The following is a 24,521-nucleotide window of genomic DNA, read 5'->3' as shown; positions in this document are numbered from 1 at the left end:
TGACTTCAGCTAGGGTTCCATCACAGTCCTTGACGCAGAATAAATATTCACACAGAGACTTTCAGAAATGGCTGAGGTGAGGATCCTTCTCCACTGCCCTGCACAAACCCTGCCAGTGAGGTGTGCACAAGCTGCACAGCTTTCCTCACACAACTTGCAGGGTTACCACTGAGTGCTGCAAAACCTCACAGCATCTCTCTCTCCCCAAGATCTCTCTCCAAGAACAATCACACTGTAATCCATTTTACACCATTTTTATTGAAGCTCCTGCACAGCTGAGCTGTCCCTGTGCCAGGATGAGGATGATTCATTGTGGTGGTGTTCACAGGGGTCCCAGGACGAGGGAAGAGATGAGAATCTTGACTTCATGTTTCAGAAGGCTGATTAATTATTTTATGATATATATTGTATGAAAAGAAAATTATATATTAAAACTATACTAAAGAAAGAGAAAGAAGGCATCAGAAGGCTAGCAAAGAAAAGAATGGAATGATAATAAAATCTTGTGACTGACCAGAGTCCCAACACAGCTGGACCTGTGATTGGTCACCAAGTAGAAACAACTCACATGAGACCAATCAAAGATGCACCTGTTGCATTCCACAGCAGCAGATAATTACTGTTTTTCTTTTCCTCTGAGGCTTCTCAGCTTCTCAGGAGAAAAAATCCTAGCAAAGGATTTTTCAGAAAATATGTCTGTGACAGTTCATAAGTGGAGGGCTTGCAGCAAAGCCTTCAGGGTTTGTGCCAGATTTCTCTCTGTGGTTGCTTCTGCCACGTTGGATAAATATGGGCATAAGGCTGTGCAGGAGTGCAGTTCCTTTCCCCTTTCCCTCCACATGAAATCTTCCTTCTATCCATAAGGCACATAGTGGAAAATGTGCAGATCTGGTACCACACAGGGCCTCAAAATTGTGGTAGTCAAGCTCAACCTTCTGCTTTCTTCTTGTCTCCACTGCATAAAAAATGGAGTGTTTGGGAGATGTTAATTACGGAGCACGTGCAAGCTCAAATCCCACGGAGCTGCCTGCCCTTCTCAGCCATAAGAACCTGCTCTTGGGGATCTTACTGCTTAATCAATTCAGTCAGAAAAGCTTAGAAAGGTTTTCAGTTACAATACTACACTACATTGTTATATGAAATCAGTAAAACAGTTTTACTGGTTCTGCTCCAATGCTTTTATTGCTGTTGAAAATCATTTTACTTTGAGAGACATTTAAGAGAAACTGAGAAGTCATGTGTTTTCCTGCTGGATTGGAGGCATCCACCTTTGATGTGCAGCTTAGTTTCAATTTCAGTAAGTTCAATCCTTTTTTTACTTTTTTTTCTGCACTGCAAATGACCTGTGGGCACAACTCCACTTTAAGCTCATGCTTACTTTTGTCTTTTTTGAAATCCATCACTGATTGTCTTTCTCAAAAAATCTGGCTGAATTGAAAGTGTGCATCTGTTACCAGAAGGAAAATAAATTTTCCTTGACACAAATAGTCCCAAGGTCAAGTTGCAGGCTTCATTAAGTATTTTTTTCCAATGATCACTTTTAAAAATTATTCAGCATTCAGTCATCTCTGTTAAGATTCCAGCACTTAACCAAGCTGATGTTTTCAGATGAGCAGCTATCACTGCATCTGCCATGGAGGACAAATACAGCTAAATCCCTAAAAGCCTGTAAGATTTAGTGACATTTACTCTGATGGTTTGCCCACTGAAGTCATTGAAATACGCTTACAGCTGGTGACCAAGTCATTTCTGAAATGTCATTTTGGTGATATTAGTGTAATTACAGCAGCCAGGGAATTTGGAAAGCCCTGAGGTTTTTGGGAAAAAAGCCCTGCAGTTCAGATAGCTGTTGTTCAAGCACCAGCTATTAATAGCAGGACATTAGGCAGTGAAAAGGAAGTCTCAGATCTCCCTAAGAGGTCTGGCTATCACTCAGCTTCACAAAGAGCTCCTGTTTCCTTGCAAAGACAATACAAAGAATAAAACAATTTTTTTTTCATCTGAGAGTGAATATTTTTTTGCAGGATATAAATCCTGTGAAACACATATCAAATATCCAGTTATTGGTTTTATTTTCCACTTTTTGCTTTCTATGCCCTCAGATTAGTTTAGGAGGACTCTAGGCTGAGGAGTGCTTGTGTAGCAGGTGTCTAGTAGGGGGAGCAAGACACTGTTCTTCCAGCTCAAAATCATTTTACAGGCATGCCCTCATAGATGGCAGTGCTTGTATAAACCACAATCAACAGACTGTGTGATGATAATCCATGGCCAGGGCATTAGAGAATAACGTGTGGAAAACCACCCCTGGTGAGAAGCAATAAAGTTTGTTCTGAAATGTCTTCATTATTTTTTTATACATATTCCCAATTACATTAATTTTTGCAGGAGCTGAGACTGTATCTCCAGAGTGCTATGTTCATCCACAGTGACAAATTGAATTTCAGCCCAGTTAATTTTTTATTATTTGAATATTTATTTAAATATATGTATTATTGAATAGAATGACTGTGACAGAAGTTTTATTAATCACCATATTGATGTACGTGTTACCTCACATACCAAGAATTCCTTGTTTGACCATGTGACTCGCACTACCCACTTGCCAAAATCAAACATATATCCCGATTTGTGCTGTAATAGTCAGTCTGGTAGGTGCTGGAGGAGCAGCAGGTTTGAGCAGCTGCTGGGGCAGAGGTGATTCCTACAAATCTGAGAGGCTCCATACACACCCTGCTGCCAGCGGGGTGGGAAAGGCAGCTTTTCCCCTGCCCATCACCTCTCCCTCCCTCCAGGAGCCAGGATGATGATCCAAGGCTGGAGCAAGGCTCATCTGGAGCCAGAAGAGTTGGATGTGTGTGTAGGACTCACCCTGCAATCTCAGCAGGCTCCAAATGCAGATGGTCTGCCCTGTGAGAGAGTGGCCTGGAGGATTTGCCTTTACAGGAGGTGTGATCCTCATCTAGAAAGGGTGCAAGGAAAAGTGAGTGCCTGAGTACCTTAGACTAGCCTGGGACTTGATCCTGAATTTCAGGGAGTGTCTAATTGAATAAAGCCATCCAGTGGATGCATATTTCACTAGCAGTTTTCTTGTCAACTGTGTTAGTAACACCTAAGTGCTGATATCATCTGAAAATCCACAACCATCTTAAAATGTGATGTTGAATATAGATGTTCAGAATTCCTAGACGCTGTTCTGGTTTTATCACCTTTTTTACATATTTCTGCAGTTTGCTCAAAGTCCATGACATGAAGGAGGAAAAGGTCACATTTCTTTCCTTTCTCTTGCTTTCAATTTGTGTTCTAATTAGATACACCTGATGCTTTATTTCTAGTTAACACCTCTTTTATTATTATTATTTTCAGGTGTATTAAACCCCACTTGAAATCATTTGCACTTGGTATCTATACCCTGGCAATAAGAGTACTTGGTAAGTCCATTTGTACTCCTGAGTCAGTTTTAATTCACTCCTCACTAATCATTTATCTTAGAATTAAACATTGGTTGTTGGAAAGAACAATGTCTATCTGCAAATAGATATCATATGATTTTTTTTTAAAAGTTGGAAAAAGGAAACTGCTTTGTACTTCATAAATCAGATTATTATATCTTAGGTATAATTAAAATACACAAGGACAATATTTATAGAGATGTGATCCTGTAGACTATGAAGCCAACATTAAAATTACATCTTGTCTCCTTACTCAGCAACAAGTGTAACAGAACAGCTGTGGCTGAGAATTTGTGATTGCTTTTCAGGAATACATTCACAAGTTTCTAAGGGAATTAATGTGACTGGCTACAGGTGTGCCTGGGGGTGGGGTTCACTGCAGCCTTGTGGCAGAGCCATCTGAAATCAAGGGTAACATGAGATGCCAATGAACTGGAAATTCTAAAATCCTCTAGGTCTTCATGAAAAAAAAATCAGCAAGAAGCAGGTCACCTATTTACATGAGCAGAGTTAGATGAACTGGAAATTATATCAAAGCAAGCTGTTGGCTTCTTTCTTACACCTTTGCAGGCCAGGATTTTCTCTCCACGGTTACATTCTCCTCCAGCACCCCAAGTGACACAGAATGCAGGGTGTCCCCATCAGCACATGAAAAAGGCTTTTCATTTCCATCAGCCCCAAGAACTGCAGTAGGTTTGCCCCTGCCACAGTAGGATCTCAAGATACTTGGGGGATTCCTGCAGCCCCACTGCAGGCTCCAAACCCCACTGTCTCTGTCCCTTCTCATCCCCACCCTACACCTAGGCTGAACAGGCTCCATTGCTCTCAAGAAAGGAGAATTATCTCCTACTTTTTTTCCCCAGAGATGTCCCACAGGGTGAGGAAACCAGACCGTGGCCAGAACTCCTTCCAGGGACTTCCAGAGGCTTTTTGATGTTTTGTCATGTTTTCCTGGCTTCCCACAGGGAGGAAAGGGTGGTGTGTGCCTGGGCAGCACAAGGCACGTCTTCCCCAGCCAGCGTGCAAGTGTCCTTGCTGTTGGAGTATATTATTGAATGTTCTGTGTGAACCTGCTTCTAGATCGAAACTGATCACCCTGGACAGTAAATTTCTCACCTCTGTTTGTTTGTTCAATACACCCAGCGGGTATTCCAGCCCCAGTGTATTTTGGAGTAGCCATAGACACCACTTGCCTGAAATGGGGCAGCAAAAGATGTGGGGGAAGAGGAGCGTGCAGACTCTATGACGCCAGTGCACTCAGGTAATGCTCTTTTCCATTCCTTCCTTACCTTTTGTTCTTAAAGTACATCTAAACCTGGCACTGGTAGCAGAATTTCTGTTGGAAAATTTGAGTGAAAGATCTGAAACTGAATGAAAAATTCTGACTAACAATATTAACAATAATGCTCACATTTCACTCCTTTGATTCAATCTCTTTTTGGATAGAAGGGGTGGATCATCTTGTTTCAGTATCAGCTGTAAATAATTGTCTTTTAATAATTCACCAAAAAAAAGTTGTGTTGAAACCTCAGTTTTATGCTAAAGCTTCCCTCGGCTTTCAATATCTCTGCTGTCATAGTGTATGTGTAAATAAGTTATTAAAGCTAATTTTTCTCCATGCTGGAGCTGGATCTAAAAATGAAAGGCAAAGGTGCCACAAAACATGCTTGGCTTATCTAGAGGCTTAAGTGCAGAATTATCTTTATCAATTTATTGCTAGAGGACAGTAATTGTCTGAACTGCATTTGTGAAAGGCTTCTCCAGAAATGAAGAATGGAATAACAGTGGTAAGAGGAAAATGGGAGAACAGGTTGTCCCTTCTCCCACCACAAGGAAAATAAACATGAGAGAAGGGTACATCTTGTTTTGAAAACTTGAAGGAAAGAGCAAAATCTCAGCTGGGACTCTTTTTGCTAATAAAACATTATGATGTTATTGTTGCTGCTGTTGTTGCTGTCATTATGCCTGCAAAGCAAAAATGCCATCAAATGGTCTTGTCATCACTGGTACTGTTTATATATTAAAAATAGAGTAACTACCCCAAAAATATTAGTGCTATTCTTACTGAGACACATTGGGGTGGAGGTCAGTCAATGCCTGAGATGCTTTCTGGAGCACAGAGCACTCTCCACCTGACCTGGGTGAGCTGACAAACTCCCCTCTCCAGGGTCATCCCCTTGACTGAAGTGTCCTTACCCAGCCTTACCTGATGAAAAGATGAATGTGTCCTTGATGCCTTCTGGTCGTGTGTTGGCTCTGATCAATCATTTCTCTCTCAGGTATGTGTACCTGGGGCTGACTTTGGTCTTGGGCACGGTATCCATTTTCTTCAGTGTTGCTGTCCTTTGGGTTCTCCGAAAAAAGTCATCTCCACAAGATGAGACCCTCTCAGCCAACGGGGAGAGAGGCGCCTGTGGGACAAAGAGCAGAAAAGATAATTTTGTCAATAGTGACCAGTTTATTCAGTCAACTTACTGGCCAGAAAAGGAGACCAGGCTTTAGGAAAACTCAGATCTCCACCGTGCTTTTACCCAGTGAGTGGTGTTCCGGGCAAAAATCCATCATCAGTGAAGCAGTATCTTAGTAGCTGCCCTGAAAATGTTCATCCTCTTGAAAGTTTCACTGTGAACCCCAAAAGCAAAGACCCCAATATTTTTTAGCACGTGAACAGCTCTGAAAACACTGCTCACCCTTTTTTTCTGCTGAGTGTGGGGATTTCCTATGGCTGGGGAGGTGCATTGTGCCTTCACCCAGACCCGGTTTTTGCAGCTGCCCCTCAGCTCCCTCCCACCTCGGGAAGCTGCCAGAGCTGCTGCTGCCCCTCGGTGTCCCCCTGGGTGTGAGGCTGCCCTGCAGCTCCCTCTGCCATGGCACCAGCCAAGGGGGGCACAAAACCTGACTTGGCCACCTGGAAGGTGCAGGGATCTCCAGCACAGAGCCCGTCCTGGCCAGCAGCAAGGCACGGTGCAGAAGGAAGGTTTGCTGGGAGGAAAAGTCAGCCACGGGCTCTGGGCACCTCATGGGTTCCATCCATAACACCTGGGATGTCAGTGTTGTGGTTAGGAATCCATTTTCCAGTAGCTTTTGTTGCAGCGCAATGATCAGCAATAGAAGTTATGGTTAACCATCAGCAATAGCAGTTGTCCTTACAAAGAGGCCACAAGAGTACCATCCAAAGGAAACTGGGATGAAAATAGAGCTTTTTTTAGATCTCCAGCAGTTTCTTGCTACTTGCTAGTACTCAGTGTACTAAATAATTCCATGCACTTTATGATGTAATAACAAAATTATGCAAGATACATATGATTTATATTTTAAAAAGCTATGACAAGACAGCTTGGGAAAAATAAAATTAAATTTAATTAAAAGACCAGGTGACTTGGGGCTTTTCCTTTTAATTTATTGTATTTTCCAGCTGAAACTAAGACATTTCTGGGGCTTTGTCAATATTTAATATTAATTATATTTGGGGTGGAGAGTGCAAAGGATAGCTGTTTAATGTGAAAAAAATCTCAGGAAAGCTTGCACTGGAAAAGATGATGGTGGGTCCACCGGGATATCCTTTAAAGCAACCAGAATTTTTGAGCACATGGTGAAAGGTAGGCTTCATCCTTCACCACAATATTGGCCGAACAAACCCTCATCCCATCATTTGTGTCCCAGCAGTGACTGTAGGTACCCTGCTGCCTCTCCTATGGGGTGCATGAGGAGGGGCACTGCATAAGAGTGGGATTCACTGGGCTTTATCAATGATCAGTGATCAATGTCTGTCCTGTGCCATCAGGGACCTACCTAATCCACTCAATAGCAGCACCAAGAAGGATGGTGCTTAAGCACCAAAAATCTGCAGAAGGTAAGGCTTTAAACCCATTACTGGGGAAAATGCATTTGTCAGAGGAAAAGCCAATGTCACCCAGATTTGCCTCATGGGTGAGTGTTTGACAGTGGCCTGGAATTTGGAGAGCCAGTCTCCTGTCCCAGATCTTTGTCCTGCCAGGTGAGTGTCAGAGGTTATGGGCACTGAGGTCCTCACATTTGTGGCTGTTCACACTGGGCTCAATACCACTGGATATTGAACTAAACATAATTAAAATAATCTGAAGATTTATGAATATGGGACTAAGGCAAGAGTTGTGGTTGGGGTGAATCACAAAGAATGGCATTCCTATCTCAGGTGTCATTCATATTATATCATCATAAAAAGAGCACAAAATGTCAAACTGCACCAGCACCCAGGAGTAAAAACAATGCTGGGAGCCTCCCTTAGCCCCCCAAGGAGGGCACTTCTCATAGAACTGAGCTGTCACATCCCCTGAGAGAAAGGAGGAACCCATCTAAAGTGCACACTGGGATAGAAAAGGAGAGATATTTGCATTTCACTCAGTGCTTAATGTTGTATGAGTGTCAAAGCAATGGGGACAATTCCTGCTTTGTGGATCAGTCCTGGTGAGGACACTGCCACTCACCATCTATGAAGCTGTCACAGGGCCAGGAAAATTCACTGATTTCACCTGGGAGAGAGAAAATTTTCTTCTCAGGAGCTGGAAAAGTGCTGTGTGTGGATTCAGTAGGAGAATGATGTCGATAACACACTGGTGTTTTGATTGTTGCTGAATTGTGTTTACCCCAAGTCAAGGACTTTCCAGCTTCCCATTCTCTGCCAGTGAGAAGCTGCACAAGAACTGGGAGGGAGCATGGTCAGGGCAGCTGGTCCAGACTAGCAAAAGGGATATTCCCTACCCTGGAATGCCATTTCCAGTGTATAAACTGGAGGGAATTGACCAGGAGGAACCAGTGGTTGTTAAGGAACAGACTGGATATCAGTCAGCAACCATATCAGGCATCAAAAAGTTGTCTTTCTGAGGTTTTGTTTCTCTTTCTTTTTTTCTCCGTTTTCATTGCAATTATTATTATTCTATTTTATTTTATTCTAATTATTAAACTGTTCTTAACCCGTAGGGTTTACCTTTCTTTTTTTCTTTTCAATTTTTTCAATTTTTTTCAATTCTCCTTCTCTGTGAGGGCAGGATAAGCAAGCAGCTGCATGATATTTAATTGTTGGCTGGGGTTAAATCACAACAGGAAAATAAAGAAATTAAGATAATAAACATATTCTACTCTAGTTCAGAAAGAAACAAGGACAGAAAAAATCAGCTTCATGGGTTATCTCCTATGGCCATATATTAAGCCTGTAGTTGGTGAGTAATTCTATAAAATACAGGCTTTCCTTCCATAACCCATTTTCTTTACACATAAGAATACCAGAAAAGAATTTGTTTCAGTAACTCTTATTTGCATTATATTTTGAAAATGTCCATTTTTCTCCTCCCTTCCTTCAACTATGATAATCCTGTAAATTAGCAAGCTGATAAGAAACCATTCCCACTTTGAACTATTTTCAAGTTGCTGCTTTATTTCAGTGCTTTAAGTAGTAGCATGGATTCCTGGATGAGTGTCTGACCACAGATACACATTCTGGACTTGTTATAATACTTGAAAAAATTATCTCAGCACTGTTTGGATCTGTGAGCATCTTCCTACCAGAATTCTTCATCTTAAAGTGTATCTGCAACTTGGTGCTGTCTCACCAAGGTCCACAAACCTGGATCTTTTCTTTTCTTTTTAGAGCTAGAGACACTAAATCACAGCCAAGAGACTGCAAAGAAGCAATCACCTTTCACTTTCAGAAGTGGGACTGTTAAAAGAGTTAGCTGAGGGGATTTCCCAACCTTTGCTATCAGCCTCAGAGGCCAGAGTGGGACTCAGCCCCTTTTTGATAAGTTCTGTGTGCCATGTAAAGGTGGGACATTATGTCAAGGTCCCCAGCTGTCACAGACAGAATGAGGCTGGGGTAACCAGGCCATGCCACATAATAAAATCCCACAAGCCAAAAGCACATTTCCTCTCCTACCTCCCAGCAAAAAATGCAACTCTCAAATGAAATTACATGTCTTAGTTATAGGCACCCCATTTTTAACCATGTCAGGAGGGAATCTTCAAGAACTTCTAAAGGATAAAAAGGCAAAAAGGTGAGATCAGAAGACTGAGGGAACAATGCATTTTATATGGATATATATAAAACATATAAAATATAGCTAATACAGCTATATTAGCTATAGCTGATATATTAAATATAGTTATGGACCTCATGCCATCCCAGCATCAGAGGGAATTACCAAAAAACAGAGAGCAAGGGGTGTGGATATCTCACAAAGAGTAAACAGGCTGAATAAATATAGATTGCCTCATTGAAATGCTCAAAATAATGAGGAAGGTTGATGTATGAAAGCACTATTGCAATATTTTGAAATAACAGCACAATTGGTACAATCCAAGAGAAAACACTGACAGCACAACTTTGGCTGATGATGACACAACATGCAGCTTAATTCTGCATTAAAACATTAAAAGTTACTTAAAATTCTAGAAGCTCTGAAGTGCATAGACTTGCAAGCAGCTAGGTTGCAGGGGTATTTTAAAAGCACTTGCAAATAGATAAACATTATTAATAATTATTAATAATCTAGCCCAAAGGCTGTTGCTTAGAGGGATCACAGATCTGACAACCAGTCTGGTTGCCTTTTTTTGTGCCCTGGAGCATCACGAAGCAGGTGGTGCATGAGGCGATTCCTCCTCCAGTGCTAGTCAACCTCTAGATGGCAAAAAGTCCATAACTGCTGTAAAAATGATGAGGGGCAATTTAAATGTGGGGCCCTTTAATGGGGATTTGAAGGGCACATTAAAAGGACCTTACTTAAGCAACATGTGGCTAATATCAGCAGGTTAGTTAACCAACAGCTCATCCCAGATTATTGCAGTTCATTGAATTTTGAAGAGAGTAAATAAGGAAAGGATTTAGTGGGCAGCACATGGAGCACATTCTCACAGCTGGATGGTGACCAGGCCAGGAAGCTCTCTCTCATGGCTGTTGAGCATGGTAAGTTTGAAAGGTTGTTGTGCACAACCAGAGCCCTCTTGTTGATCCTGTGATGTTGGCACTTCTAAAATAAGATGTGGGAAAACACAATCTTGTTTAAGTAAAAACCAACACGTGGTAAGATTATACAGTCAGCAAAAATCTGTTTATCTAACTGTGCAGACAGACTGTTTTTCAGTGTCTGGAAATCAAGCAGGATAAAACTATAATAGAAATATGTTTTTTTTCACTAGAACAGTCTATGGGCTGTTTCTGACATCTGATAGATTTTTCTGTCAGGAAAAATTCAAGACTCACCCATTCTTGTAAAAGATCTGCTCTAGTGTAACAAAACAGATGAGCAGTTTATGACAGTGGTTTTGTATATAATAACAGGTATTTAATTATGTGAGTCATATTATTTTTTTCAGTCGTGTTAGCTCAGTTAATATCCCAGACCATGTGAAGTTGTTGGGGGGTTTGTCCTGGGGTTTCACCTGAAGTCAGCATGGTTTTTGTTTCTGCTGTTCTGTGATGTTGCTCACATTTGGATGAGTTACTAAAAAGGTCTAAGCACTCTCACCTGCCAGTGATTTACACTTAATTAATTCTGTGTCTGTAGTAACAACTCCAATCCCAGCTGCAGGTTAAGGTTGAATGCAAAGAGAAGCTGTACAACCAGCATCAATATCTACCCTTTATATTTTAAATAGGAAAAAAAAGAAAAAATATCATTAAAACAGCATATCATGATCTACTTTTCCCCAGATAGATGCATGAGGCAAATCAATGAGAAAATTGTCAAGTTCTTTTGAAAGACAAATGCTCCACTGAGCGGTGGAAGGATAAATTCCCAGACATTGCCTAAGATGGAGACCACAGATCAGCTGTTTTTCTCACTTGTTAGCTCAACAGCACTAAAGAGAAACTAGACACAGGGACAGGAGCACCAAAGAACCTTTTTCTGTTGTGGAAAAGTCTATTTTCACCCTCAGAGGATTCCTGTAGTAGCTTAACTACAGGAGTATTTGCTAACACTTGCTGTACACTGTCCCTTTTATTTAGTTTGTTAACAAAGAGTTAAATTTTAAAATACATCGATTTTCTGTATCTGGGGATTAGCATCCTGAGAATAAGAAGGGCTCTGATCAAAGCTGCCTGCTCCAGCTGGCCCCTGCCTGGGAGCAGCTCCTGCCCTGCTGCCTGCCCCTGCCAACTGTGCCTTGGCAGCTGCTCCTGGTGGGATCTGCTGCCACCCTCTGCCTGGAGGAGTCTGCAGCCAGCTAAAGGTGACTAAAGGAGCTAAAGGTGCTAAAAGTGACTCACTGTGGCTTTTGTAAGGACTGCTTTAAACCCTCAGCAGGAATCAGAAATTACTGAGAGCTCAGTGTTCTTATTAAGGGGATTTTACTATCATAATCCTTTTTATTTATATTTTTCCTGCAAGTGTGAGTAATATAGAGGGGGGTCTGGGATGGAAAAAGATATATTTTTCATTTTTTTAGGTGTAAGACCACAGTCTGATTTTACTTCAGTAGTTTCCCATTCTGGCAGTTTTAATCAACAGATCAAGAGGTCAGCTTTGATTTCTGCTTTCACAGACAGCTTGGACAGCAGCAGTCTGAAGATAGAAAAATTCTTCTCAGTCATACTGAAAGCAAAGTATAAAAGATATTTTAATCTTGGAAAGTTATACATTAATGGTATATACAGGGCTAGGAAAAAATAGGAAGAAACTGATTTGTATTCACTTGTCAGAATGATGAAAACAAGGAAATGTTCTTTATCATATAAGGGAAACAAAGAATGTTTCCCTTTTATGAAAAAGAAAGTAGCATCTTTTTCTACAGGTTCTACTACTCCAAAGTAAGAGAGTAATTTTTGCTCTATCCCTTTCCAGATATTTAGGATTAAAAGGCCAAAAACCCACTTGGGTAGGTCTGTTAATACATCTGAAGACAACCTGAAAATGAAACCTTGGGAATGCAAAGCTTCACCATAAAACTTTGTAAAACAGGGAATACATGCTTGTCTTGGGACTAGAAGTGGGTAGTTGGTGTTTTATGCCACAGCAGGACATGAAGGATCACTAACTGAAAAAAAGATGCCCATGAATTTCCACTTCTTGCATGTATTTAATGCTCAGTAATGCTCTGACTGTGAGGACGACTCTTTTAGAAAAATTGCAGTGATGGCAATGTTGGTTGTATTAGGTTTTTATTCATTCAGACTTAAATATAATGGGTGCAATCATAACCTAACAACATGGATTTTCTCTGCACTGATGAATGAAGTGATCACATTATTGATCACTTAGTCATGGAAAACTAAAAATTGTTCTGCACAAAAAGTTACAGCCAAAATGAATCAATAAAATAACAGCAGAGGTTTATGGAAGATTATAGAGCAAGTTAAGTGGCCTTGAAGCCACTATAGGACACAATGGGCTGTGATTTGGAAGAGTCAGCATGGATTTATCAAGGGTACATCAAGGTCTGACTGAGCTGGTTGATTTCTGTGAGGAAATCACACTGGGGACGTGGTGAGAGTTCTGGCAGGGAAGGGACAGGAGCTACCAGGAATGGGATATTTTGGTGTAACATCCCAGCAGACACCTGCCTCAAGAGTAACTTACCTTTTAAGTACAATTACTCTCAGGAATCAGGCAGAAGGCACAGCAGGGACACAACCAAATAAACCTGTCTGGGTTTCCTTGAACTAGGGCTGTAAGTGATAAAGGGCTGCTCCAAAGTACACAGAGCCCTAATAAACGTTCATATTTCACCTGCCTCTGCTGCTAATAGCAATAAACAATAAATATGAACAGTCTTCTAAGTGTGAATGATTATTGAACACCCTCTTTATTCCATATATCCAAGGCATTACATTTTCTCTTCCTGCAAGTTCTTGGCTGGCTCTAGCGGATCTGAACTGAATAGATTTTAGCCACAGACTATGAAAATAAGCCTTCATAACAAAATGCATTAGAAAAAGGAATATTTCTGAAGTTGGGATACCATATTTTTAAACACCAGGAGGGTGTGAACCATTATAATCTAGACAATTTCAGGAAAAAAAAAAAAAAAAAAGATGCTTCACAAGAATTTACAAAAGGAGCACACTTGCACATCTTCTTCCTAATTAACTTTTGACCTCTGTGGACAAACATGGATTTTGGGACCTTTAACAGAGGGCAGAACTGGGAGGAGACAAGATTAAAACATTGGTTTGAGTTGGAAGTTAATGATTCTTCTACCATATACCAGCAGAGCTTTGCTTAAGGAGAGAATTCTCAGACTTTTGAGCATTTGTCTGGTAGCATAACTGCTGTTGTTGTGGATGCAGAACCTAGGTAGGAACCTCTTCAATACTCTTTCTGTTTAGGAACCTCTTCAATACTCTTTCTGTTTGTCTTTAAAATGTTGTTAGTGTTTGCAGCTATCAAAAAGGACCTGTGTGGTTTCCAGTAGTTGTAATTTGCTGTAATTGGCAGCAGCAGAACCAGTCCTGGTGGAAGTGTCAGTGCTTTAATGGTGGCATCCAGCACTGTGTGTGTGTCTCTGAGCTGTCAGCATGGTGTGCCTTGAGCAATGAGCATTGGGGTCTGCACAGCTCTCTGCTACTCATTTTTCATGTTAGCTGAACTTCAAAGGTGTATTTAAAAATCAGACAGTTGGATTAGCACTGCAGTTAGTGTAAATCATTGCAGTTCCATAAATTACTGGAGGAAATGTGGCTCTTGATTTGTGATTTGCTCTTCTGATGGGTGATGTCAAGTCCGTGAGAGTGCAACTGTGGTGACACTCAGCCCAAAGACCTAAAGTGTCTTTGCTGCCTTCTCAAAAGTCCTCAAATATCACTATATTTCTCTTTTGTAAGACTCTACAAAGCCTGCAGCAAACCATTGTCTTGACCTTTGTGAACTTATTACCTGTTATTCATGTGGAGGTTTTTTTTTAGTTGATGTTCTTATTCATTATAATTTGATTGTAATTACAGGGTATAAAACAAAGCTGTTTTTTTTCTTATCCAATAAGGAACAGATCTACTAGAGTTAGGCTGTGGCCCCTATCAGATCATGTCCCCTGAAGCACTGAAGAGATCTCTCCTTTGCAGGGCTGACTGCATTCCCTCTGCAACTGAGCTGCAATTGCTGCATGAATTCCTGTGGTGTCCTGGAAGCTGTCAGCTCCCAGCAGCACAAACAATGCACAAACTATAACAAATAACATAACAAACTAACTGATTGTTAGTTGGGAGCCTTGCTTTGCTCCCACCCAAAGTGGTTCTCAGAAGAGACTGTACTGAGCATAAAATCTAGTGAATTTTTCAGATGTTCCAAAAAGTGAACTGAGTGTTAAATTTCATCTGTCTATACTGCTTAGAACTTTTTAGTGCATTTTTTCCCCTTGGTTTTTGGGAAAAGGTTTGTTTTCTTCCCCTAGGAAGAAAGATGGGTTAATTTATGTTTAGGCTGATTGACTACCTAAACAATACCAATTATTTACTTGCCTCATCCTGTCTTTCTGCAAATGCAGCTCTCTCTTATCACCATTACAAAAGAGTAGCTTATGCAGGCCAAGAGTGATAGTTTTAGAGAACTCATATTAGTGAAAGGACACATTTGGTGCAGAAAGCTTCCTACTTTTGCTTGCATACTTCATATTTTTAACCAGACCCTTTATTTATTAAACATGAAAAAAATGCTAATGAAAAAAATCTAAAATAACAACTTTATCAATACTTATAATTACTAGGCTCAGCAGCTACTGTATGTTGTCATCAATTGTCAATTGACCTTTTATCATTTTTTTCCTAATGTTCTTGTGGCCTGGAATTTCCCCAGCCTTCATCTCTTCCATCTTCAGCTGATATCTGTGTAGGTCAGGGTCATCTGTGGGTGGGAGGACATACTGTCACCAGATTCTAAGGCATGTTGTACCTTTAAACTCTCAAAAAAAAAATCCACTTCTCCAATCCTGCAATGATATGCTCCCCCAGCATATTATTGTGGTCATCAATGTATCATAATTTCAAGGAGAAGTTTGTATCTTCAGGCTGCACAAAGACAGGTGAATTTCAGAGGAGAAGCTGCTCAGAAGTATTTGTGTACTAGCTTTTCCTGAGCATCAGGAATTTTATTTCATAACATTTTTGTTCATAGCTGTGCAGTCTTGGAGAAATCCTTTCTCTACTTCTTGTTCCTATCTGTCTGAGTAGCCAAGAGGAAGGAGAAGCCAATTCTTTTGTCCTAGTACATGTGCTGACCCAGCCTCATAGCATAGCCACAAAAGTGTTTGGGAAGTAGATATTAGCAGTGGGAAAGCAGATGGCCCTTTTCCAGCATTGGAAAAGTTCATCCAACTTTTTTCAGCTGCATTCAAGCATATAAAACCTCTCTTTGTGTGATTTGTTTCCCCTCTCTCTCTTTTTCGCTGTTTTCTCAAATGAGGAGAGTATTGTGAAAGGTGAAACAAATCAGATCATGTGAGCTGTGATTTCTGAGTTCTGATTTGAGGGCATTAATTGCAATACTCTTATCTGCAGATCTGAACATGCCTTGTTTCAAGTGACCCATTTTTTTCTGAGGGGCTCTGCAGTGGCTTCTGGATCGTCCTTGAGAAATCTGTTCTGATTGTAGAGGGAGTTGCACAAACAGGCAAGTGTTTTCATTCTTTAAATAAACTTTGCAAACAGATATATAGGCTTCCTTTACAGCTTTTCTCTCAAGTTTCCTTTTGTAGCTGTTGTCCATCTCTCAGATACAGAGTTTTAAAAAGCGGAGGAAAAAAAAAAGGTGAAGTATTGAACTATCCATTGCAATAAACCAAAATACAACTTAATAACCAAACAAGGCTTTCAGCACTAAAACATTATAATGTGTCAAAGGATATATCATTGTCTATGGCCACAGGAAGTTCCTGGGGGAACTGGAGCAGTTCTGCTGATCATTTCAAGCATTTGGGCATATAGACAGCAGTCTGCAAACAGAAAGAGATCGAGGATACCCTGCATATTATTGCAAGGAAAAAAAAAAAAGTAATATCCTTACAGAAGGTCAGCTAGGTGAAATAATAAACTCTTTTGTCACTAAGAATTGTTTCCAACAAGCCAGTGTAAAGGAATAAATTGGATGGCACAGTGTTGCTACAGATTTTACCAAATCAAAGCCTGAGTTGTAAGCCACATGGCCTGCAAATTTAGAGCTTCCTGGGACTCCCTGTGCTTCAGCACTACTGCTTTGTTAACCCTTGTAGTTTATTTTTGGACAGAAAGTTTGTCTCTTACTCCTCCATCCAAACTGCCTTTTTAGCATTAAAGGACAGGACAAGGTAGAAAGGTGGGTGCTCATGTCTTTTAAAAAAACAAAAGATGTCAAAACTAGATGTTTCAGAATTTAAACAAATATACACTTTGAAACATGCAAGTCATTGAGCCACATTGTTTTAAGTAGAAAGGTTCAGTTTCAACATCTCAGCATTTTCCTGTAATTAGTTTCACCAGATTCACCAGAGAGGTCCTTGAGCAACTCCATGGTGGCAAATGTGCTTTGCTGTTTTCTCTTGAGTTCAGATCGCTCAGTAAAGAAATCAGCCATGACTGTGGAAACCAAAGCCAGCAACACCAGTGACTCAAACCAGGAGGCAGAGCCTGACCAGCTTTTGGATGATGAAGGAAACAAAAGCCCACCAGTCAAAAAGACTTCCTCTCGCACTGGATTGAAGGTTTGGTGCCTAAGGAATATCACCATGAATTACCTTTTTTTTTTTTTTTTTTGTTAAGAAATATGGTTCAGATGTGACATTTGTGACATGCCAAATTCCTTCATTCCTATCCCTATCCTTGGAGGAGCTGGATATGCGCTATCCAGGGGACAGTCAGATATTATATTTTCCCCAAAGAAAATAAAAATTCATGATCTACCATATTTATTCACAAGTTACTTGTAGGTGAATCCCCTTCTTGGTCGTTAAAAAGAGGCAGCAGCTTCAAGTGGAAAACTTGAAGCAGCCTCAGTTGGGTGCCTACAATGCATTTGTCTGGAGGTTGTTGTCTCATAGGGTCAGAACAAGGTGAGGTGAACCACATTTCATTTAATGTTTTGTCGCTGACTTGAGGATTGCATTGAAAACCCCAAACGACCCCAGTGATTTTTGTTGTTGTTTTCATGCTTATCAGCAGGTTGAGATTTCAGCCAAACCCTCTGAGAATACTGCTGGCATCTGGCACAAATGGTGATTCTCATAAATTTTGCCAGTCAAGCTCAGGAAATATAGAACATACCAGGACAAACCCCAGACTTGGAAGATTTTTCTCTTCCTTCCTGACAAAAAGAGAGTAAATATACCAATTTTCAAGCTTTTGCTTCCTGGATTGGCTTCATTTCTTATAGTAGATAGCATTGCAATGCCTAAACCTATATTTACTTTGTTTATTTACCCAAGTTTCTGTTGTATTAGAACTCTTGCCCAGTGAGCAAGAAATCTATTTGGTTTTTAGAGTATGTGGAAATCACTGGATAATATTTAAACAAACTTAAATATTTTTCCAAATCTATCTCTATTTGCAAAAGCCACCAGTTGTGTTGGTGGAAGCAACAGTCAAACTACAAAAGAGTATTAAGCTTTTCCTTGTGAGATATATGGTATACAAGCAACATTTCAGATTATATCATATGACACAGAGATGAGCTCAACCTGTTACATCAGTATGAGGAATGTGGTACTTTCATAAAAGCTTGCTTAAAGCATCAAAATGGTGTCATATGATTGAGTTAGAAGCAGTTATGAATTGGCCTAAAATAAGGGACATGTGACCCAAGCAAGAGGTAATTTGGGTTCAGATTAACTTTGCCACTCCAATTCGAGTAACAAATGTGTCATGATGATGATGGCTCTGCACCATTTTAAACATGTTTGATCCCTCTGTGACCAGTTCTCCTGCCTGTCCCTCCCCTTTCCTGTCTGAATCTTTCTCCAGGTGTTTCTGGCTGCTCTGTCCTTCAGCTACTTCAGTAAAGCCCTGTGTGGGACCATAATGAAGAGCTCCATCACTCAGATTGAGAGGAGGTTTGACCTGACCTCCTCTGTTGCAGGGCTCGTCGACGGGAGCTTTGAGATGGGTAATGGATGTTCCCTGACACACAGAGAGCTGCTCAGAGACAGCACCTGGCACTCATTCTGGTTCTTTACCTTGCAGGCAACCTGCTGGTGATTGCATTTGTAAGCTATTTTGGAGCTAAGCTGCACAGGCCCAAAGTAATAGCTGTGGGATCCTTTGCTATGGCTTTGGGATGCTTTTTGTCAGCCATGCCTCATTTCTTCATGGGATAGTAAGTACTGATTGTGGTTTATTTGGGTGACCTCACACTGGAGTTGCATTGTGCTTTCTGGTTTTTAAATGAAACTTGTTGATTATTTAGCCTTAGACTTCCAAAGGCCTGTGGAATCTCACTTCCAAGTGCAACAAACCCCACGTGACACACACACACACACCACTGTTGTGACAAGGAATGTTCATTTAAAAAATACAGCTTTTCTTCAGTGGAAGTTTAACTCCTCAAAAAAATGACAACATCCCAGTGCTTTAGTTTCCATTCAGGCTTGTTCAGAAAGGAGCCAAAGAATGCAATGGTGCTGGAGCCTGCAGATGGATGAGTGCTGGTAGAACTCATACCAGGATTTTTCTGTTCCAAATGCAGATGCCTTGCTAAACTGATTTTCTGTGTCTTGTTAATTTTTATTCACCTTCTCCAGGCTCAGGGAATTACTGCGTTGTGCTTATGTGTGATAATGTTTCTAGCCATAGCTTGAGCACAGGGATGACCAATAGAGTAAGACATATTTCTGATGATTCCTTAAATATATTAGAATAATTTTAGGTATACTACTCCAAAAAGAAAACTGAGGAATGCTTTCTTTCATGTTAGTGGATCTCACACTGGAACCAGACGTATTATCAGTTTTTCACTCTTTAAGACAGACCATGGATCATCCTCATCTACACTGGGCAACTCAAGAACCTGAGCCTGAGCATTTGTAAGGGAACTGCTCAGCACTGATGAGTGCTCTTTGTTCCAACCTGAAAAATAAGCCTGCCTGGTCTGACAGAGCCAGGGCAGTTCCTTGAAGCAGAATGTGTGCTTTGCCATGTTGTTCTGCTAAAGCTAATTGTACTTTGCCCCTCAGCAGCACTCATTTCTGGGAGAGGGATCCAGTTGGAGCAGCTGAACAGACCAAACACATGTCTAAGATGGAAAGGGGTCCTTTGCTCAGACTCAAGACACTCATCTTTTTCTCCTTGGCTGTGGGGTCAACACAGGGAGATCACTTGGACCTGACCCTCAATTTAGATGCCAAAAATTCAATCCTATCTGAAATATTTTCACAATCCCTTTTGAATTTTCCAGCTTAAACCATTATGACTTCCAGACAGAGAATTCCAAGTTTTATTTGTTCTTAACTTCAGGATTTTTGTTTTCTAAAATGTTCTTTAACAATCTTATTTGCTCCTTTGAACTGATATTTAACCAAAGATACTTTTCTCTTTAAGGAAACAGCAGCCAAGGTGGTTCCAGCCCTACCAAACTGGTGTTTCCCTAGTGAGCACTGCTTCTAAACCTCCTGTTGTGTGTTTGCAGCTACAAGTATGAGACAACATCACACACAGCTGCTTCAGCCAGCCTAAATTCAAGCATAAATCCCTGCTCCCTGCATCAGGATGTGAATGACACTGTCCTGGAACTCTCACGAGCAGGTATGGAACTGGAAATGATACAGGAGCTTGTTTTGTCCTTGGTTGCAAGGACTCAGTTACCTGGACCTGGAGTTGGGGACAGGACAAGAAACTGTATGGAGATTAACAGAAGTAAATGATGATTGCTCTAATCCTCCTTAAAATATGGAATACAACTGTTTCATGTGTTGCTTGTATGGGACACAGGTAGAGAAGAGGCAAGCTCTGCACCAAAAACCATCTGAAACTTCTCACATTAAAGACACATGATATATTCCAAGTAATATATTTATGAAAAGATCAGTAAGTTATTTTTTTAATGAGCATTTTTTCTGATGGCTGATACTTACCTGTGCTTTTAGAAATCAAATGCAATGGAGGTAGAAGAACGTGTTATTAAAAGATCATAAAAATTTATTATGGGATTGACAGCGTTTCATTTATCTTCTATAAGGAAATGTTCTTAATACCTTGATTTCTAATCTATAATCATTTCATGTGCTATATTTCCTGTAGTTTTTCCCCGGTTTCCCATTCAAATATTTTATTACAAAATAATATGAGGTTTTTTTTGGTTTTGTTTTGGGGTTTTTTTTTATTTTATATATAATATTATATCCTCTGCAGGCTGTGAGAAGGAGCCAACATCATATATGTGGATCTATATTTTACTGGGAAACATGTTACGTGGGATTGGTGAGACACCAATAACACCCCTGGGCATCTCTTACCTCGATGATTTTGCTAAAGAAGAGAATGTTCCTCTGTATGTAGGTAATCTCAACATGAATAAACTGAGAGATTCCCAGTGTGGGAGGTGGAGCACCCTCTGCAGAAGACAGCATTCAGCCGTCAGAGGGTACTAGCACCTGCATCATTGTATTTTCAGGCTTTTTGCACACCATAGCCATGATGGGCCCCATGTTTGGCTTCCTGCTGGGATCTCTGTGTGCAAAGCTGTACGTGGATATTGGATTTGTGGATCCAGGTAAGCAAAAGAGAGGAAAAGTGAAAGTGAGCTGATGCTTGTTCACAAGAATTGCCTATAAATGGTTTCATATGTATGCATTATATTAATTATATTATATATGTTATGCTTGAATTATATTTATTTGTTTTTAGTGTAGAATTGATTGAATTTTTTAATTATAAATATTATTAGATATATAACATATATAATATATATTATATTGTGTATATTATAATTATAATATGTATTATTATAATACATAATATATTATGTATAATATATATTATATTATTCTGTATATAATACATATCATATATTATATATAATGTATACTATAACATATATAGTATATATACCATATATGTTGTATATAATTGTATATATAAATGTATATAGTATATAATATATAATTATATACATTATATATAATGTATATAATATTATATATTATTATAGTTTATTATAAGTAAATTATTTCAATGATAATAATAAATTATTATTGAAATAATTTATTAATTTTTATTTATTGAATTACTGAAAGCTTTTAGAGTAAAAGCAGAGTTAGACTGGGAGCAGATTTTAGAACTGTGCTTTAATATTAAAGGGTTGTAATACACACTTAAGCCTACGAATTAGTACCAAGAATTCTCACAGAGCCAAGATTTTTTTCTAAACTGGAATTTTAACAAAAAAAAATCTGCTAGTACAGTAGGTTTACACTTTGAGGGAATGACCCACCCTTTCCACTGAGTATTTTACATTATTTACTTTTTACATAATTTTGCAGCACAAAATACATATTTTCTCAACCCTTGCTTATTCAGATGAAATGAAAACACATGTATGTGCACACATCTGCACAATGCCAGAGGGGACACAATCCCTGTAAGTGGTGGCTGTTCCTTGTTTTTCTAGCAGGACAGAGAAGTTTTCAGATCTTCAGAATTCTGTAGCTAGATAGGTGAACTATTTTGTCTTTGCCCTTTGTTAAGCCAATGTTTGATTTTATTTAGGAGTAAAGACAGTGAGCCAATTCTGGTCATGCAGTGAAAAGTCTTAAAATCTTGCTTACCCACCAAACATGCCAGAATTAAAAACCATAGAGATAGAACTAGCTACTCTCATCTCCCTTGCAGTACATTTAAAGCCATAGGTAATTTCACTGACACTACAGAGAATGTCCAATTGCTTAATAGCAACCTACACAATTTAGGAAAGCAGAGCAAGGTCTCAGGAGCCAAAAAGCACACCACGCTTGAGGCCTGTGTGGTTTCCCATGTGCTGGGGAAGGACCTTGGTGTTGCTGTGTTTGCCACAAAACATCAGTCAGTGGAAGGTGTAGAATGGCAGATAAAATAACACTGGACAAACAGGAATGGCTTCAAACCGAAAGAGAGTAAGGTTGGATTAGATGTTAGGAAGAAGTTCTTCCCTGCAAGGATGGTAGGGCATGGGAACCAGTTGTCCAGAGAAGCTGTGGGTGCCCCATCCCTGGAAGTGTCCAAGGCCAGGCTGGAGGGTCTCAGACCATCCTGGTCACCCCTGAGGTGTCCCTGCCCACAGGACACCTTCCAATCCAAAGCAATCCATGATTCTCTAACACAATCCAGGGTATGATTCCTGACGCCTTCACTGCATGGATGGCCCCTCACTAGATGTTTATTGCTGGAAGTCAGGCACTATAAAATGTAGCAGAAAAAGGCTGGGAAGGTTCAGCTTCTCCACTGGGGTGACTTGTGCCTGTTTCCCTCATTTCCAGGGAGCATCACCATCACCCCACAGGATTCCCGCTGGGTGGGTGCATGGTGGCTTGGCTTTTTGATAGGTGGAGCAGCCAGTTTCCTATCTGCTATTCCATTTTGCTTCCTGCCAAAGAGCCTGAAAAAGCCAGAGGGAGCCAAGAAGGACAAAGCTTCACATGGGCTCTTGGAAAACATGGGTGCCATGGGGAATAAACTTTCTCCTGAAAAAACCAAGCCAAGGAAGTGTTCAGTGATGCTGAAAGGCAAGTGTTTCTCATGTCGTATAAATGTGAAAAGCAATAGGCACAGCACACATAGGAAATGTAACAGTTCTGCAAAATATTTTGCCTCCCTGCACTTCCATCTAAACCAGGCAGCTATCCCCAGGAAAGAAAGGTCCACCAAAAAGTATTAGAAGTATTCAGGACTCTGAGGTTCTGCATGCATCACCTGAAATAAATCATCACCTGAGTGGCACCTACCTCTAAAATTTTGCACTGGAAGAAATTTGAACAGTGGAAAAGTGTTCCAGTATCTGAACCTAAAGGAAATATTCAAAGGCTCCTTTTGCCACACGGAAAGACAAATTATTTATTTGAGAGAGTGCATGGAGACTCTGAAGTACATTGGTGCCTGATGAAAATACTTCGGTCTTGAATAGTTCTGGTTGTGCAGTCCATAGGCCAAAAAAAGTGATGGAAAGGTGATGGAAAGAAGTGGCTTTGCTTCATTTGTCAAATTTTTTGTTCAGATCCCAGTGGAAGACACTGAGACAACCCCACTGAGGCAGCTCTCACTTAGCCTTGAACCTGTGATAATATTCATGCAAGCTGAACAAAGTCTGGGCTATGTGGAGCCCCTTAGTCTTCATGTGCATATCTCAACAGAGCAGCCAGACCTTAACCCATACTTCTGTCTCCTTTTAGGATTCTCTTCCTGTATCTCAACCTCTGGTGTTTTTCAAGAACCTGATTTTGCTTTCAGATACCCTCATGCAAATGAAGATCAGTACAGCTTGCCCTTGGACAGCTGAGAGCAGGACCTTGCCCTAAGTTTTGCAGGTTACTCACCAGTAATTATGCCATGCATCTTTCAATGCCAATTCATATGTCCCTTTCTTTCAGATTTCTATAACTCCCTGAAAAAGGTATTGGGTAATCGAATGTACTTTACATTTTTGTGTTGCTCACTGTTACAGTTCAGTAGTTTTATTGGTTTCGTGACTTACAAACCAAAGTACATGGAACAGCAGTATGGACAATCTACATCCAAATCCAACTTCCTAATAGGTGAGAAGAGCTGCTTCTGCTGCCAGCAGTCCATGGGGATAGGTTCTGGTGGGCTTTATCTGGGGCTCAATTCCATGCAGAGCAGGTGGATGTAAATGGTGGTCTGACCTGAACCTGAATTATTAAAAATACAGGTTTTGTGTCTATGGGACCATAAGAAATTTTAAGGTTGTATTAAATTACATTGCATTTATATTATATTTATAGGAAGGGCACCCCAAATATGCAATGAGTGTGGTGTGGAAGTTTTAGTTGCTGCAGCATCTGGCAAGTTGCTTGCAATGGGAGTGGATTTGGAGGGTTAGGCACTTCACAAACAGTAACCCCCAGGGGTTGGAGTGAACACAAACTGACCATAAAGCTGACAGGAACAAAAAACTAAGGACAGACTTTGGCTCTTAGGACTATAATGATTCTTGA

The 24,521-nt window shown here is 40.3% G+C and overlaps 1 protein-coding gene across 12 annotated transcripts in view; it reads left to right on the top strand.

The window, feature by feature from the left end:
- Nucleotides 1-24,521, top strand: part of LOC129119378 (solute carrier organic anion transporter family member 1C1-like) — a 47,957-nt gene that overhangs the window by 17,774 nt on the left and 5,662 nt on the right. For 6 of the 12 annotated variants that reach the window (XM_077178108.1, XM_077178103.1, XM_077178101.1 and 3 more), the window contains exons 13-15: nt 3,364-3,428; nt 4,593-4,710; nt 5,729-6,819. In XM_077178108.1, the coding sequence (XP_077034223.1) occupies nt 3,364-3,428; nt 4,593-4,710; nt 5,729-5,951 (406 nt within the window). In that variant the 3' untranslated portion in view covers nt 5,952-6,819. The other 6 variants (XR_013182244.1, XM_054631353.2, XM_077178104.1 and 3 more) reach the window with 6 other exon arrangements.

This window comes from Agelaius phoeniceus, chromosome 5 (genome assembly GCF_051311805.1).
Source record: "Agelaius phoeniceus isolate bAgePho1 chromosome 5, bAgePho1.hap1, whole genome shotgun sequence".
Classification (NCBI taxonomy): Eukaryota; Metazoa; Chordata; class Aves; order Passeriformes; family Icteridae; genus Agelaius; species Agelaius phoeniceus.
Note: the sequence above shows the minus strand (reverse complement) of the source record. Positions and strands in the feature narration are given on the sequence as shown.